The sequence below is a fragment of the Sinohyriopsis cumingii genome, chromosome 17 (genome assembly GCF_028554795.1).
Source record: "Sinohyriopsis cumingii isolate HCF-2022 chromosome 17, ASM2855479v2, whole genome shotgun sequence".
Classification (NCBI taxonomy): Eukaryota; Metazoa; Mollusca; class Bivalvia; order Unionida; family Unionidae; genus Sinohyriopsis; species Sinohyriopsis cumingii.
In genome coordinates, this window is record NC_142977.1 from 92,012,564 (window position 1) to 92,032,492 (window position 19,929).

The 19,929-nt window shown below is 36.4% G+C and overlaps 1 protein-coding gene across 2 annotated transcripts in view; it reads left to right on the forward strand.

The window, feature by feature from the left end:
* The window catches only part of LOC149779425 (uncharacterized), a 47,245-nt gene that overhangs the window by 1,016 nt on the left and 26,300 nt on the right, over nucleotides 1-19,929 (forward strand). For both annotated transcript variants that reach the window (XM_089940083.1, XM_089940084.1), the window contains exons 2-3: nucleotides 1,764-1,845; nucleotides 18,344-18,424. In XM_089940083.1, the coding sequence (XP_089796209.1) occupies nucleotides 18,370-18,424 (55 nt within the window). In that variant the 5' untranslated portion in view covers nucleotides 1,764-1,845; nucleotides 18,344-18,369. The remainder of the gene's footprint in view (nucleotides 1-1,763; nucleotides 1,846-18,343; nucleotides 18,425-19,929) is intronic.

Sequence of the window (19,929 nt, forward strand, 5' to 3'; positions counted from 1 at the left end):
GCACATCTTGGGTATCCGGAAAATTTTCCAACTAAATACGCATTAATTGTCAAGAGATTATAGCAACGCTTACAAAGCTTCTGTTATACTTTTTCTATTACTTTTGAATATTAATAGCCCCATGATTCTGAACCATGTGACAACGTTGGTTTAACAAAACTATCCGAGTGTTTACAAATATACAGGCTACTGAAGTAGCCACACTTACGATGATATCTAAAAGACATTTAATAGATCATTGTTCTGGGCAATCAACGTATATTTGACTATACTTCATTTGGTGTAAAAACTAATAGCATATATTTATACGAGGAGAAACGTTCAATTTGGAAAATATCACTTTTTCAGTCGCTCGTAATAAAATAATTATTCTTTGTTTAATCTCGATTGATGTTCGTACTTGAATTTGGACAAACTTGATCTGAAATGCATATTTGTTTCGGCGATAAAATTACTGTTTCGGCGCACATCGCAAGATCGTCGATACAAAATATTAAATATATTCTCTTTGCTTTCATTTACATCATGGGGACATTTTGTAAGCATAACTTCAATACTATCAATAATGAATAACGAGAATAAAATGGGATTTAGTACACAACTTTGTAACGTACCTTCTTGAAACACAATCATAGCTGAGGAGGTTATCAGAGTATATGCCATGCGCCTGTGGAGATACTGGCTCGCTGCTTGGGTTCATATCACCTATTCTTTTAAACCTGCAAAAATTTGAAACCACTCTTGTCTGTACACATCGATGTAATTTTATATACTTACCAGTGTTTCTCGCGGCTTTTGAAGTACCGATTTGGCGATATTTACATAATATTTCTAGACCAAATCCTATGTTTGGCGACCTGTAACTCCACAAGGAAATAACACAACCCTCTGTCCAACGGCTATTGCCAAATATCGATAAGTGTCTAAAACTGTACGCATGTGTGTTCCGGAACGATTTGCATGCAGCAAAATTTAATATTTTAATAATTAGACCCAAATAACGTTCATCAGTATCAACACAGATTGGTGGCTGGGTGGCTGATTTACCAGACTAATCAAAGGATACGTCGGGGGGGGGGGGGGATGGTGGGCGAGGAAAAGGGCGTTTAACTTGAATTTATAGATTATTTACGAACAGTGATGCACGTGACCGCCATGACACTGACATCATCATTAGCAATACCACGGAGAAAAAAAACAAACTAACTCGATTCGTACAGCTGATCGCGTTTGGTTTTAGATCATAAATTTATTAATATCCCATTGCTGTAACCATACAGTAATCAGTTATATACTTGCTGAAAAAAGCAAACAAACTCTTATCAGTAGCGGGGCCCCGAGTGGCCGAGTGGTCTAAAGCGCTCTTCGTTACGGATCACTGCCATCTCACCTCTGTCTGCGTGGGTTCGAGTCTCGGATTCGACTAATGTGGATATGTGAGAAAGCTTGCCAGTAGCTTCTCGTGGGTCGGTGGTTCTTTCCGGGGTTTTCCTGGGTTCTTCCTCCACCATTAATACTGGCCGCCATGTATAGCCAATCGTGTGCTGAAAAATGGCGTTAAACCCTACAACAACAACAACTTATCAGTAGCAAATATCGACCCAGGGTTAGTCCACAAATTTGACTAACATGCTCGAAATTGGAGACGAAGTTCTAGACGGATTAGTGCGAGGATGTGATTGTTTACGAATTCACACATGTAATTCTAGTTATTGTTTACAATGTTTTTACAACGCTATTTTTACTTCCCGAACATGTTACAGGAGTCAAACGAAGAGGGTGGAAAAGCTGTATTATCTGAGGTGACGTAGGTGCGCTGTGACAGCTATGTAGCTTCAAAGTAAGGTAAGTGTCGTTTCCTTGATTCTGTATTGTAAACATTTCGTTCTGTTTTGTACAACGATAACGACACCGATGTATAAGCATAGAGACAATGTACAGCAATTACGAGGTATATAGACAGTCTAGGTGTTTGTTTGGTGAAATATTAGGGCTGAATAATACCGATTATAGTGTTTCACATCTACACGTCCAGTATACGTGCAAACCATATTTTCCTGCTTGGATGTATACTCTGTGCTGTGCTATTCTCAAATAATTGTGTTAAACTGATTTTTCCCCCAGTCCTAATGTTGTGATGTTGGGCTGGAAAAAAAATGAGTACCACTGAGATCAGACAAAATAGGTAAACGCCGCGTCGCCCTCTAATGCGTGGCATACGGCTTGTATTACTTCTTCCTAACAGAACCAATTCGATCGGTGCCCAAGAATACGTGTCTGTTGAAATTCTAGCAACGTTTAAAGAAAAATAAGTCAGGAAAGACCTTTGTGACTATGCCGGGTGTTCTAGTGCGATGCAGCAGCAGGATGGGCGAACCCACCTTTGTCTGAAAAACGTCGAAACGTCGAAAATAAACCTTTCTACAAGTGATCGAAAAATAAAAAACGTCGACAGATTTAAAAAAGCGTCGACACTTTACTGAGAAAATCTCTCTGGAATTTTACTAATTAATATTACTCCGTTGTCGTTGGTAATTTTTTCTTGTTTATTATGCACGCTGTTTACGCAATTACATCTTAATTGAGGTCGCGCCCTTCCTGCTGCTATTAATTAAAATCATTATGTTATATCAAAATAATGGTACACCCAGAATCTCACACTGCAAGGATAGCTCGAGAACGATTAAAAGCAATCAAAAAATTTCTCCCTGTTAGAGATTCATTTAGAGAAAACCTACAAGTGCAGCAGGAAGCACAAATTGAATATGAAGAAGACACTAAAAAGTTATTTAAACCTGTTACTACATCGTTAGCGCGTACTGCTCAACAACAAAATTTTGCAACAAGGCGGTTAGCAGCCTCAGCTGAAAGATCCGCTGAAGCAGCCGCTACGGCGGCCACTGCTATCAGGGAAGTTACAACAAGACCGTCCGGAGACGTTTTCGTAGATACACCAGAAACGCCACTTGAAGCCGAAGCTCCGCCGGAATACCAACGTGGTAAAGCAAAAATCAGGGAAGATATGGCAAAAAATATCAAGTTGAAAAATTACGATAACGCGGTTAATCTTGTAGGTGAATATACTAATTGTGACTATTACCTGGAACCGGGTTCACCACCGTTGAATTATGAGCAGTGGCGACGGTTGGTGTTTGCTACACATAAAGATATTCAGTGGGTCACGACAAAGTACGACAATGAATTTATGCAATTTAAGAAAGATGTTGACGCAAGAATCGCTGCAAGTCCTGTTGTAACCGCAGATCCGTTAACACCGTTAAAAACATCGTTAAAAACAACACAATCTTCCCCACCGCAACAGAAAAAATCTCAGATTCCTCAACGACAGAAAAAACAACAACCTCCTCGACCGCAATCTCCAGAAGAAGAATTTCATGACGCTTCTGGTGCTACTGGTAGTGGTTTCGGAGGTAATATTATTTGTCCTGATAATATTCTCAATGACGTACAACGGTTAGAAGTTCTTATAGGAGGAAAACGAGCCGGAAATAATTCACCAGAATTTAATTAATGAAGCAGCTGATATTTGCCAGCGACTATTTCGCGGTGACATCATGGATATCGGTGTTTACCGGGAACTTATTGATGAACTTGTTGATGATTAGTCACCGCGATTAGATAAACGATAAATAAGATAAGATGATCATGCACAATAATTATCGTAGATCTGTACCGGTCAGAGTAGTAAACTCACGATTTCCAGTCAAAGGAGCAATTTACGGAGATGGACTTGGTGATGTTGTACGGGGATTATTTACAAGGATAGCCCCAAAAGTAGCACCTGTTGCAAAACAATTATCGATGAAAGCTATTGATGTTGTTCGTGAAAAAGCTCCTGGTGCAATTATCAATGTTGCAGGTAAGGCGTTCTCGGCGATCAAAGATAGACAAGCACGATTAATAAGACGAAAATCACAACCAGTAAAATTACCGAGTACTGAAATTATGCCCGGAGATGTCAGTAAAATAATAAATCAAGCTGCAAATAAAAAACTAGCAGAACTAGCAGATCAGGGACTCGGTGAATCGGGAAATAATATCTCAAGTTTAATATCAGGAAGTGGAATTTCCCGAACGCGGTAATCAACGTGTTAGACGAAAATGATTACAATAATATGTTCAAGCGCATGTCCGACACAGCATTTGACATGGAAGCACCTGTCCTTAAAGATGAATCGGTACGTGATTATCAGTTTTATTCTTATGACACACGATTACCAGATCAACGTGGAAGAATTGAACTACAAGTTCATGATACAAGTAGATACTTTCTACCCGCTGAGGCTTTTATTGAGGTAGAAGGTACAATTGTAAGAACAACTAATGCCAATTATGCAGATGCAGTACAAGTTGGTTTTGTCAACAACGGGATCATGGCACTGTTTGATAGCGCCACTTATATGATTGATGGAAAAAATATTTTGAATCGATTCAGAAAGATATCGACGTTGCTACAACACTAATAGGATTAGCAAGATATTCTGATGATTATACAAGATCAGCAGGTCCCACGATGATGTTTGTAAAAGATAATACTGGTCACCCTGAAAGCGATCCGTATAATATAAGACGACCAAGAAATTTTGCCGGAAACGCTGATGCTGATGTGACGCCAGTAGTTCATGGTGCTAACTCAAATTTCAACTTGGGATTTGCAACGCGTAAAAATATGGTGCTAGGAGCCAATAGAAGTTTTTCATGTACAATTCCACTATCGCATATTTTTGGATTTTGTAGAAATGTTAGAAAAGTTATTTTTGGAGCTAGACACACGGTAGTTTTTGTAAGAAAAGGTGATGATAACGATGCTCTGTGGAGACCTGCTGGTGATGCTGGTAAGGTAGCATTAACAAAATTTTCCTTGTGGATACCGGTGATGACTCCAACAATCGCAGAAGAACAGCGATTACTTTCTTTCATGGACACAGGTGGTAAATTCCTGTTGTCATGGTTAACAACAAGCATGGATAGTATACAAAGTAACACTAACGGTCAGTTTACATGGCATATAGCATCACAACAAGGTGTTTCTGCACCACGGCATATTTTTTATTGCGTTTCAAAATTATGATCGTTTAAATAATCAAGAACATACTCATATGAGATTTGACAAACTAGGTATCACAGATATTTCTTTACGGATAAACGGACAACAATAACCAACAGAAAATATACAACTTAATTATGAACAAAATCATATAGGACGTGTATATCATCGTTTGATGTCATTCATGGGACGTGATTAAAATGTGGATACCGGTTTACAAATATCACAACATGATTTTAGAACTTTGTATCCTATCTATTACTTTTCGCTGGAGCATCTTGATCTATCAAAACAATCTGTCGTTGATATACATCTTAAAGGAACATTAAATACAGGTGGTGGTGTTGATTATAGAGCAATCGCGGTCATACTTAGCGATAAAGCCATGTTACTTGAAGGTGGTAGAGGTCGAATGAGAGTCATTGATGCACCAGTGGAAAATCTTTAATCATTATTTGGAGCGAGGTAAGTATTTGTCATAAAATGTTGTACAGTCATGTTAATGTCACTCTGACTCCCGGTCAGGAAAAAAATTACAATTAAAAAACGCAACAGATGCGGAACAAAAATATCACTAAAGCGAGATCAGATTTCTAGTGGCGGTCCAAACAAATTATCGTTGGCAAATAATCAGATTAAACATCTCAATAAAGCCCTAGAATCAAAAACCGGAGTTCAATTTCATCTTTCTCCGAGCGCCATTAAAGATATGATTAAAAAAGGTGGTATAATTCCACTTCTTGCAGCAATACTGGAGTTAATAGCTGCTGCTGCTCCAGTCGTAGCAAAAGCAGCTGCGTTAGGTGCTGTTGGAACCGCTGCTAGAATGGCTCTAAAGAAAGCAACAGGAAAGGGATACAAAAAAAGGGACGCGGCCTAAGATTACCAGGATCTCGTTGGGGAAGAGGTCTGAGGCTTCCAGGAACAATCCGTTAGACGTTCCAGCATCAAATTTTGATTTACTTAATGCTGCTAAACAACTAAAAATATCTGTCTTTAGAGGTGTCTTCATGCGAGATCAATTACCACAACGACCAAACAGCGTTGAAACGGATATTATTAATCTTGATTCAAATTCAGGACCCGGTACTCATTGGGTATCGTACGCAATTGATCCACTTGGAATTGTTTATTTCGATTCGTACGGATTAGCTCCACCTGTTGAAATTATCAAGTATGTCGAGCCACTTCATAAAAAAGTTTGGTATTCAACGCTACCAACACAAACAATGATAGATCCTCCAATATGCGGCCGTGAAGCAATTAATATACTTAACACCATATCAAAATCATGCAAACCGCCACATAAAGTCGTGCATGATTATACAAGTAACCGCTTCGTTGCGCGTAAGGTATTTTAAACAGATCAAGGATCTTATATAATGGTTGATATTTACGGAAGATCTTCCTCTACAAGTAAGAAAAGTAAGAAAAAGTCCGATGACATCGATTTGTCAAAGTACGCGACTAAAGATGAACTCGCTGATATTATGAACCTGGCTGGAGTTGACCGAGCTGAAGTTGTTGTTTTTCAGGACCGATATGGTGTTTTAAAAACGAGTAACATCAAATGGAATGACATAGTTCGTCGAGTACTCGGTGCGGTCACGGATAACATCCCTATGTTTACTGACGGCGGAAAAATCAGGGATTCAAGTATATCATTTACAACTATCAGAGATGAAATTGCAAGACAAAACACCGGCGACACAATGACGGGAGAACTCAGCATGAACAGGAATAAGATAGTAGTGCTCAGAGATCCAACATCCGACGAAGATGCCGCAACGAAGAAATACGTCGACACCAACTACAAGACCGTAGATGGTAAATTATCCACGTTGCGGGCCGAGTATGATGTTCACGTAAACGCGTTCACAAATCTCCGTAGAAATTTTAGAAAACTTAACGAAACCGCAGAGGAATTTTTTGGTACTCCGCCCACCGCTGATACGAAACTCTCTGATATCAAAACTAACATCGACACGATTATAAAAACACTCGAAGACATCGTAGCGGGGATTCCTGAGATCGTTAACAAAATTAGTTTGATTAAAATTTCACCTGGAGTTACTCCCGGGCATATTACCAACATCGTATACACGGTATCATCTGGATTTGCAACATGGTCAACGCAGAATAAAACTATTAAATATACCGCAACAGTCACTGGCGTGTACAGGCTATCTGTGTTCAGTGCTGCAAAATTTGAGATATTTACAAAGTATCTATGGCGACATTCCACCGATTGGTTTTCCGGGGTTGTGTCTGTTGTATTAATAAAGAAACCGAAGAAGAATTTATACTGGAAGCAGCTGATAAGACATTAAACGCAACATCTTACTGGTGGTGTTTGGAATTTTTAGCTGAAACACCTCAATTACATACTGCATAAAATATAATGAGTACCTCAATCGACGTTCAGAAATTTAGGTATAATCAAGCGCGTGAATGGCAAGTAAAATTAAAAGATATCATCGAACGATATACAGTAAAAATAAAAAAATATCGACTACGACAGCTTATCGTCGACGTGACTGTTTATTCAGTATCCGCTGTTGTTGCTGAACAGGTGTTATATTATCAACAATGACAATGATGGCACCAGTAGCCGTAACAATCTGTATTTCAGCCACAACAACAATTGCAGGTGTTTTTAATATCGTAGCAAAAAAAATATGCACCTGTATGAATGAAAAATTATCCGATTACATAACAAAATTACACACAACGACGGTCGCATACTCGAAGTTATCTTCGTTGTTATCAGTAAGCCTCAGTGATGGAATTATCTCTGATTTTGAGTTTTCAGAAATGATTAAAATATATAACAGTGCTGTTAAAAGTACGAGTATTAATAATGACATCACCGACAACGTCAGCAGAGCTACTTCAACAGATCGTGACAAACACAGCTCCACCAAAAACAACAATGATCTCGGTAAGCTCGACTAATCCTGAATTTAGTGTTAATTTTCCAACTGCGATTCGCGCGAATGAAATCGCGTTAGCAGAATTACGAGTACATTACAGCTGGCCAAATATCAGATCGAAATCATTTAATGGAACACCAGCAAATAATTCGCTTGTGTTTGCTAACAAAAACAAACCCGATGGAACACCTGATTGGGTCGTTGTTGGAACACCAACTGGTAGTTATGAGATTCAAGAAATCAACGACGAATTTCAACGTAGAATAGAATCAATAACAGGAAAAGTAGCAAAAATATCAATTGACGTTCATGAGCCAACTTGATCAGCAACGATTGAAATACATTTACCTGATTACGCCGTTGATATTTATCAATCTTCGATAAGAAACGTGCTAGGATGGCCTGAAATAGAACCACAGTACCTACACCGATACCAGAACCAACATTGAATGATTTTATTACAAATAAAAAATCGTTCATTGAGCTTCCGGAATACAGAAAAAGTTATCCATGGTTGTACATTGGTAGAAATCCTGATGATTTCAAACGATATTATACATCATCAGATGGTACAAAACTTCCTTGGTAGACAGAAATATATACAGTTACAAACCTGAATCACCTACTGATCCACATATTGGCGAAGAATTCATCGGCAGTTTTTCTAATAGTATTAAACATTAACACATGCGATCACTTATGACTCTACAGAGATTATTTTTAAGTATTATACAGCATTACAACAGTGAATTAATTCAACAAATAATTTCAATAATAGAACATTTGAATCAGGTTATATCAGATCTTGAGTTCGTTAATAGGGTTATTACTGAAGAAGTAATTCTGGATGGTTATGAGGTAGTTAAAAGAATTATACACAGATTGGAGGATGAAGGAGTGGATTTGGGGGAAGGGAGTTATATTATTCTTCCAAAAACTAGAGAGGAAACAATAAGACTTAAGGATTTATTCACCAGTCATTATAAGATAACTGACGCGGATATATTGAAATTTAGACTACCAGGATTTTCTACAGATGAATTGAAAAAATCGGTTAATAATGTTGTCAATAACAACTTTCCTAAAATTGTTGAGGCATGGAGAAAATAGCTCCACAGACTGATAATATCCTTAGATATAACAACAGTCAACAAAATGACGGACGTCACGTCTCACCAGGAATCGTTAATATAACATCAACGATCGCAGTCAATCTTGTTTGTGACGTAATCGATGGTAGCTATCAAATAGATCTTGGAAAGTCAAATCAGGCTCAGCAAGGATATATTTTAAACACATTTACTCCTGAAGTATCTCCTGGGAGTTTGATCGTGCAAGAGCCAGCCAATCCTGTTTATCTACGTACACATAATCAGTATTTGTCACGAATCAATTTCAAACTCACCGACCACCTCGGACAATTAATTGACCTGACTGGGTAGCAATTAATTGTGAATCTGCTTGTAAAGTCTTAAAGACTTTTATCGTAATGATTTTTTACCATAGATCTTTGATCAGAAATATTTTATTTTATTTTATCAGAAATATTTATTTTTTCTGAAATATTTTATTTTATTTTATCAGAAATATTTATTTTTTCCAGAAATATTTTATTTTATCAGAAATATTTTATTTTATTTTCTCAGAAATATTGTTTAATTTTTTTCAGAAATATTTTTTCAGAAATATTCCGACATTTTTAGTCAATTTGTTATTTTTTTCAGCTATTTTAGTCGATTTTGTCAAAGAAAATTCACCAAATTACATTTTTTTGTCAGGTCAAACCTGGAGCGATTCTCTAATTGATTTATAGATAAATCACTAAAAATCAGCAATATTAGCTCAAAAAATGAGGATTTTCATGTGATTTTTGTTAACTTTTCTGGTGATTTTCGAAAAAAGTGAGGATTTTTAGCAATTTATCCATATATCAATTAGATAACCGCTTGAGGTTTAACCAGAATTATATTGGAAAATTCATCAATTTTCCTTGACAAAATCGACTAAAATAGCTGAAAAAAATAAAAAATTTTCAGAAAAAATAAAAATATTTCAGAAAAAATAAATATTTCAGAAAAAAATTACAAATATTTCAGAAAAAATAAATATTTCTGAAAAAATTAAAAATATTTCTGATAAAATAAATATTTCAGAAAAAATAAATACTTCAGAAAAAAATAAAAAATATTTCAGAAAAAATTAAAATATTTCAGAAAAAATAAATATTTCAGAAAAAAAATAAAAATATTTCAGAAAAAATAAGTATTTCAGAAAAAATTAAAAATATTTCTGATAAAATATTACACGTGCTCGGTCGTTTCACCAGTAAGGAAGTTACTCGCTGACATAATTTTTCTTAATTTCTTATACGAGTAATAATTATTTTCTTTGCTTCGTACTCGCGGGATAATTCCGATCTAATTTTTTCTACTGCAGCAGAAAGAGGAACGAATTCGTTCACTTGATCATCTTCTTCAGTAGCCAGCGACTGGAACATCGCCGGCTGAATCCGTTTTATGAACTTGTATTCTGATGATAGTGTATCTATCCCTTGATTTTTACGCTCTTGTAAAATTTCAAAATCAGAAATTACTTTTTCAGGATTTAGTACATCAGACTTATTAATTCCATTTTTTTTAGTTTTTTACTAGCAGAAATAATATTATTAATAGTTTCGTAGTTCATTATTGTACAGTATATATATATATATATATATATATATATATATATATATATATATATATATATATATATATATATATATATATATATATCCCTATGTGAACCTCTATTCGAGTGTTTTAGCAAATTCAGGAGGATGTTTCAAGGACAGCACAACATACATAATGAATGAATGACAGTCCCCACATGAACCTCTATTCGAGTGTTTTAGCAAGTTCAGGGGGTACATGGAATATATACAATGAATGAATTACAATCTTAATGAAGGACGGCACAAACATATATGGGGCCATTCTCTACGCGCAACAGATTTTGACCCTCCCCCACATAATCAGCCCGTGGGTGATACAAAACATGTATCCACCACTTGTTGACGTGGTGGGAGGGTATCTTTTTTCTGTTGAGTTTCGAGGGCTGGCGGGGCCCCAATTAATTATAAAATCGCTAATAAGTGTAACCACCGACAGTTGTCAGTCTTGGGGACTCGATCGCCGGACCTCGAGTATCACGGTCCGATACGTTATCAACTGAGCTATCGAATCATCTAACAATTATACGTTCCAGAAATTATTATATAGCTACGGTTTTTGAATAGATTGTAAGTTATACATATTTCTGCACTAAAACAGCGGTTTCTGAACAGATTGTAAATATCTGCACTAACAGCGTGTTCTGCCTCGATTTCTCATAACAGGTTTAAAAGTAACTCGCTATATTGTACGATGCAAAATACGTTTATTCCTCTATTTTATAAGCTAAAAAACCATAAATATCTTTCTACGAGTATAATTATTGGTGTTAATTACGACATAGATGGTTAATTGACTAATTACGACCGTAAAAATCAGAAATCTACAAAGAAATATATTTACATAATTTCTCCCTTTCGCTCAAGTCGTAAAACTAAGTGGAAAATGCTGGGACCCAAAATAAAAACTAAAAAAAATGGTTAATAAATATAATTCTACGTAATTACTGATAGTTTATCTCATTATCAATATTGGAAGGTGATTTTTTGCTTACATTTTTTTGAGAATGTAGATTTGTATATATTTTCTGCGACATTCTGTACTGAATGCGGATGAATATCAAAATATTTGCCAGCTGAAGTCATTGATTGAAAAATTCTCTCTTCGCAAGTCCCTGTATTGAAGGATTTAATTGCTCTAGGATTTTTTGAGTATTTACCAGTCCCTCCCCATGCAGAGTTCTCGCTCTGTGTAATAGCCTGAAGGTTGGATAAATTATTATTAAGTTTATTTCCGTCAATATGATCGATCACAAAACCGTCTTTGATCACCCCGAAGAAACACTCGTATGCGAATCGGTGGCAGAAATAATTTTTCTTACCCCAAATACCAAATTTAAGATAACCATGATTGTTAACAACACCAACTGGTTTTTTCAATCGACGATGCCTAATTACACCATCACGATTTGCTTCGTAGTTTGTCATTATAGGATGTGAGACTTCATTTTGCTCCATTATACAATAATATCACTTGTTTAAATCATAATTTGTCTGAAAACGTAGGTAAATAATCCTTCACGGATTTTATAGCTCCGTCACTGACATTTTTTTATCATAATATCTCTTAAGTTCTCTGTATTTCTTACCACCACAACGTGCACATAACTCTGTTTTACCTCGTATTCCAATACCACATCGCAGACACGGTATCGGTCCTAGACTTCCGCTGCGAACGGACTGCAAGTGAATCCCGCAGAATTCCTTCCTTCAGGGTTTATTGCAGGGAGTTAATGATCCGATCATCAACCATTTGCACTTGTTCTGTTGAGACATTGTATATATAATATTTTTTATTTAAATACTTGTCTGAAATATAATATGGATGAGTTTGAGAGATTATCCAAAATCAAGCCTTGGAAAACAAGTAAATTTAATCTCGACAGGATATCTTCTGATTTACCAATAAAACATCTAGTTGATCCGAAAAATAAAAGTTTGATCAATAAAATTCACGACGCCAAGAAAGAATTTCACGCAGATGGTGCATCTCATGTATGGTTAACGTTCAAGATTATACGCGACAAAGATATAATCGACGCTACGATGAATGACGTAAGAGCAGCAGCTATTATTAAAAAGTCGATGATAGAAGTTATCTTTTCAGAATAAAATTTGTTGTACTTGCAGAAACAGATAATTGGATTATCCGTGACAAATATGATCCTGTCATCGGTAATAAAAAAAAATCGTTGTATTAAGTAGAAATTCCAAACCAGGAACGCTGACTGGTATTGACAAACCGTATTATGAACGAGCATATCCTGTGACCGCGGTTATTTATGGAATCTATGTGATAAATGAAAAACCCAGCATTAATAAACTGGCGCCGACGAAATTTTCAAAAATAAATTGTGTAGCCGAGCGAGTAACGGAGCATTTTACAAACACGATGCGCGGAAACGGTCTGACGAATTTACGACGTGAAAAAATAAACAAATGGACTGATTTAGTGAAGGATACTGGAGCTACAATAAACGATGTTGCTAAGTTGGAAAAAACGCTAAAATTTCCAATAATAGTGAAAACTATAACAGGGGAGATTTTATATAATTCGAAACATTATAAAAAAGGATGAGCTCCAATAAATATCATTGACCAAAACGCTCACGCGTGGACCAGCGCAGTAACAGTGTTTCCACGAGATCGAACTATTAAATTTTACCGCGGAGACATGTTTGATTTTATTAACGAAATAAGTAAAAACGATCATGTGTCAGTATGGCTGTTTCAGAGTTCTGAAAACGGCGAATCAGATGGAAGTATTTGTACCGAAGAAAAAATTAAGTTCGATCAGTTCGTACGACCAAATGGTGTTATTTATCGAACAGATCTTCTCCACGAAAAAATGAAAAATCTTGCGCTGCAATATACTGATGATACTGACGAAATATTGAGCAACTGTTTTACTGTCCCGTCAATTGCGGCTCATTTTACTAGAAAGAAAAATTCGTGGAAACCAACTCGGTCTGATTTTCTTGATGATATAATGCTGAATTGTGTCGAATACGGACACGGTGGATTGTGGAATACCAAGTATAATTATAAAGATGTTATTTCGGCTGATATGGTTGCATGTTATCCTGGAAGTTTTATTCGATACGGAGATTGTTCTGTGTACTTTGAGCGATTCGGTCATCCGACGCACGAGATGAAACGAGTATCGATAAATGGACCATTACCGGATTTTGACCTAACTGGATTTGCTTGTATCGAGTCATTTGAAATGTCTAAAGCTCTCCATATGATTTGTTATGTTTGGTTCGGTAGGCATTTTTCAGAAAAACGCTGGGTACCAATTGTACTATTACGATATATGCTTGATTGTGCGATGTTAACATCGCTGATTGTAAGTGAAGCAATTATATCATACCGGAAACAAACCGATGTTTGGTTACCACAACAAAAGAAATATTCCGATGATGAACTCCCCGATAAAACCGATTTCGAGAATAAAATTACAAAAGATCTTGGTAGAAAAATAATCGGCAAGTTCACCCAAGGAGGAATATATGATCACAGACGACATTGTACAAGATTGATTATGGATGATGCTGAGTTAGATTTTATAATCGCTGATACAAGGAATAGAAATACGTTTATAAGTCGAGAAATAGCTTTCTTGTCAAATGGAACTAAATTAGGTACAATTGTGAGCTATATGGACGGTGAGTCACCGCAGTTTACTCATTTAAGATCTTCAATGCTCGCGTACGTTTCTATTATCGATGATAAACAGAATTTCTACACTCGCTGTCAGAGTCGCTACGGATTCGTTTTATATCAATAAAAAATATGCAGGATTACTAGAACAACTACATATCGGTACTTGTGCATCATGGGGTTCGTGGAGAATGAAAAAAGAAAATATACTCAATTATTCCGAATCAGCTGATGTTGAAGTTAAAGATATTTATTGTAAAAAACATCAAATATTAAAGCTATCGTCTGCACCATCGGTGTACGATCCAATAACTAGAAATAAAACAGTTTATCTAAACGGACCTGGAGTTCTGGTAAAACCACTCGTGCGATCGAAATATTTCAGAAATCAGATATGATCGTGCTAACACCCACACACAGACTCGCGCGAGAGATGAAACAACGAGGAGTACAATCATGTACCTATCACAGCTTCTTCCGATGGAAAGGTGATATATGGACATCTTTAAAGATAAGAGAAAAATATATTCCAAGGATTATAATCTGGGATGAAATATGCACTGTGCCGTTAGAAACATCAAAAACATTTCTAGATTGGTTGTTAACAAGAAATACTGCTGTGATAATGTGCGGCGATCATGGTCAACCACCACCTTTTGTTAGACCATCTCCACATGATTGGTTGAAAAATTTCGTTGATTACTATGAAGAAATAACTGATGATCATAGAGTTCTTGATGCAGAATTAAGAGAATTTAAAAAATTAATCCGACTACATCCGAATAAAATTCAATGTGAAGTAATGCGTGGGATAATTTCAGAAACTTCAGTGAACGACTTTCTACAAACGTGGAGACCAAATGATCTGATAGTTGCAAGTAGAAAAATAGTTCGTGATATACTTCAACGGGAATTGTTTCAGTTACATAAAGAAAAATTTCCAACATTGCCAGATCCGTTATGTTATCGACCAGCTGATACACGGCGGCAAAATATTGACGTTGATATACCAGGACAGACCGAGAAACAGAATTTAGTATTAAATGATATTATCACACTTGATATCAACGCTGTTGAAGATGCATTATCGTTGAACAAATCTCCGTGGACACTAGGATATGCAATGACAATACATTCATCTCAAGAATTAACTATTACCGATACAGTTGTTTGGATTATAGATGATCGTATCGAGTGGTCAAACTTAGTTTATCTCGCAGTGTCTCGAGTCAGAAGAATATCTCAGTTGCGGAGAATTGTCTTGGACGAGTCAGTGATTAGTGATGATATTGACAATGATATAATAAGAAAAAAAATTAGCTGGTTATAAACAATCTGATAAAAAAAAATAATCGAGAATTTGATCTCGACGTTGAATTTATCAACGCGCTGAAACAACAGCAGAATAATCATTGTACAAGTTGTAATTGTGTGATGTTATGGAGATATTCAAATAATAATCCAAGACAATTTACCGTAGATAGAAAAGATAACAGTCGCGGTCATACACGAGAAAATGTAATGTTGGCCTGTCTTGAGTGTAATCGACGTAGGGCTGCTAGTTAAGTGATCTGGGTGGTAATTGCGTATCCTCAGGAATTACTTGTAATTGTTCACGTGTAAATCCACGTTGAGGAGCAGTTGAATCTAATCTGTAGATTGCGGGTCTACCTGAGGATCTTGTTACGTTAGATATCTTATGTGTGGTAACACTCCAAGTAGGATCAGTCGCTCTTTTTTTACCACCTTCGAGTTCACCGAGTTCATATAAATACCTTACAGTAACATTACCTAATACTGGTTGCGTTGAAAAATCACGTCGTTTTACGGGTATATTTTTTTGTGTAATTGCATTAGTAGGTTTCATGTTGGTCGTTCGAGTAATCTCATTATTTAACGCGGCTACCACACTTGGTAATCTTGCAACCCATTCGCGAGATCTTTTATCCTGAATGAATTCCTTCGCGTATTGATATCCAAATAACCGCTGAGCTAGCGCTCGATTAAATCTTTCAACAATTGCCTGATCACGGTGAATTGCAGTGTGTCCTCGTCGTATTTTGACATTATATCACTTCATCAACGATGATACTGGACCAACAAATTCTTTGCCAGGATCAACCTGTAGCAGCTGTGGCCATTGCAAGGGTCCACGTTGATAAATTCGTTTAAACGCAGAAGCTACTTCAGCAGCTGTCTTTCTAAATAATGGTTCTGCTTCTTTATATCCACTTGCAACATCAACGACAGTTAGCGCGTATTTGTGCGTTTTTCTACATACAGTATCATGTGGCAAAAACAGAATATCAGCTTGATGAACTTCATTAGGGACGCTGACATCGAAATACGCGTACTGAATTTGTTTCGGTGGTGGTAGGTAAATTTGCCATATTGCCTGTTTGGATAACCATTTTTTTAGCAGTAATACGTGTAACTTTTGCTGCCTCGGCGAGTTTACTAATCGCTGCGTTACCTTTCCAGTATCCTCTTGGGGAATAATAAATCGTTTCCATTTATAATTAATTACCAGCACCTAGCGCTAATTTACTTTTCATCGCGGATCTTACTAACAAATTAGCTAGTGATTCTCTTATATTTTTATTTTTTTTATAGAATTTAACGCATGAATTAATTTCACATCTGCGATATGTCTGTCTTGTAGATTTTCACTTTTATACGCTACATCATGAACATGACACGCTTCATCAATAGCGTTTATCGGATACTCACCTGGTTTTGGTTGATCTTCATTGTCAAGTCTGATATCAAGTCGAGTACCAGGACCACAATAATTATATCCTGGTAGATGTTTTTCTCCTGGGTATTTAGCCCACGGAGTTCCTGGGAACTTTGACATTAATTTAGCAATATCACCACCATCTTTTATAGGTAAAAATGAAAACGTTTTTCTGTTACATACTGCACATCTTCCACCATATGCTATTCTCGCATTTGTTGTTGTAACCGTGGATAGATCATTAGTTGGGGTTTTGATTCTACAGCGTAAACAATATAGATTCATATGTTCATATAATATGGATATAATTGATTTCTCAGCGACTCGAAAACAAGAGCCAGCTAAACATCATCCTGCGTTGCCAAATTCGATCAGAATGAAAATAATAGGACCATCTGGATCGGGTAAGACGCAATTGTTACTCAATCTTATAATGAGATGGCTGAAATGGGATAAGTTGTATTTGGTAGCACCATCAGTTGATGATCAGAGATGCTACGATGTGCTTAAAGATTTTAATGAAAACGCGCGATTACTGAATGACGATGTCATTAAATTTATAACCGAATTGATTAAGCACCATCTGTAGATGATCTAGATGGATTTATTAATAATTTAGTTGTATACGATCAGGTGATGCTGGACAAACAATCAAATCCATATAGAATATTTTCTCGAGGAAGACATAAAAACACTGATGTAATATATGTTACTCAGCGATACGTACAGATTCCGAAAGTAATCAGGGATAACTGTAATGTTTTAGTTGTGTTTCATGGCGTAGGCACACATACGTTGCGCAATATTCATCAGACCTGGTGTAGCGGAGATATGGATATAATTAAATTTAGAAATTTCTTTTCACGAGCGCAAGCTACTCCGCATGAATTTATAACAATAAGTTTATATGATCCTAGATCCCGATATCGTGTAGGTCTCGATAAAATATTTGGATAAATTAATATCAGCAGGAAGGGCGCGACCTCAATTAAGACGTAATTGCGTAAACAGCGTGCATAATAAACTAGAAAAAATCACCAACGACAATGGAGTAATATTAATTAGAAAAATTCCTGAGAGATTTTCTCAGGAAAGTGTCGATGCTTTTTTAAATCTGTCGACGCTTTTTATTTTTAAATCACTTGCAGGAAGGCTTAATTTCGACGTTTCGACGTTTTTCAGACAAAGGTGGGTTCGCTCAAGTAATAATCGAAAACATTTATCTCTGACAGATATGTATTAACTCAATTTGGCGAAGATGGGGAAGTGTTTGGGGAAGATTTCATCAAATTCTGCACAAAAGCCACCAGATGGTAATCCTTCCTTTTTTCCTTCTTTCTTTTTCTGCTTTTATGTTTGAGATGCCGCATTAAGGACAATATTTTATATATTTAATATTCATCGTCTTTTACAGTATATCACTATTTGAAGGTTACGTCGTGCGCGCGTGTATACATAAATACATACATACATACATACATGCTAGGAATAAAATGATAAATTCATAGATGAAACAATATTAATGGATGGCTTCTATTTTTATCCCAGGGGCTTGACGGTTGAGGCAATCATTTAGGGAGTGGGGGTGGGTGAGACATACCTGAGAACGCAGGGATATATATTTTATAAACACCTTAACTGAAACTTGACATGGTCAAAATAGCCTCAGGTGAGTTTATATATGGTGCAGCTTTTCAACTTGTATTTCAGAGTCTATGCTATCGCGGAATTTATTTATTGAAACTCGATCAAATAATTTTTTCACTCCTCATTGCCTGCAGCTGGGAGGTGAATCTTTATCAGTTCTTCCTGTCTGTCTGTGTCAGTAAGCTTATTTGCAGGATTACGCAAGAACCACTTAACATAGACAAAGGCATGAATAAGCCTAAATATGACTGAGATATTTAGATTTTGAGATCGTCTTTAATGAATTGGAGATTTTTCAAAAATTTAATTTCATTCCTGGGTTAAGACGCTTATCACTGCAAAGGTTGTTAGCGTTATTATCAAAAGAAAGTTGTCAAAAAGAATTAAACAGGAATGATATTATTTTATGTGGATTATCTTAATAGATTCTCACGCTCTGTGGATACGCTCACGCCATTTAATGATTAGAATAAACCATTTTATCTCGGAACAAGTATTTATTATGCACACGTATATCTATGACCTGATTATATTTTCCTTGTTTAATTCATCCTTACGTGCCAAACTTCCATATAAGGTTTGGTGATGGTGGAGGTGGTGGTGGTAGCTTGAGACTCAAAAGGTATGCCTTTTTTGGTCCTACCCGGGGAGGGGCAGTGCACACGACACAAACAAACGACATTGTACAAGTACCTACTTAGAAAATGACGGGAAATTTAATATTAATACAAGAAAATGAAGCATTTACTGGTTCCCCCCACCCCTCCCCCCAAAGAAATATAGTTGTCAGACTTAGCATTGTCATATATCACCAACGCGCACGCACACGCACACACACACACACACACACATTATGCTGTGTTGTTTTCTGTCTTTCAAATCCACGGAAAGTCGAATATATTATTACTTTTATTCGCTATCTTTTCTGCTCTTGGTAGGTCATTGCAGGATTTTATATATATATATATATATTTAGATCGGTGTGTTGATTTTAAAGGCATATTCTAACAGAATACTGGCTATATCATGTCGCGGAAATGTGAGGTACGTGACTTTCCGAAGGACACACCGAGGCAGTCTCCCATGACTGACTTTGTCGGATATCGAATCCGCAACACTTGGATAGAAATAGGAAGGATGAATAGATCATTTTTTAGAAGGGTCCATTTGC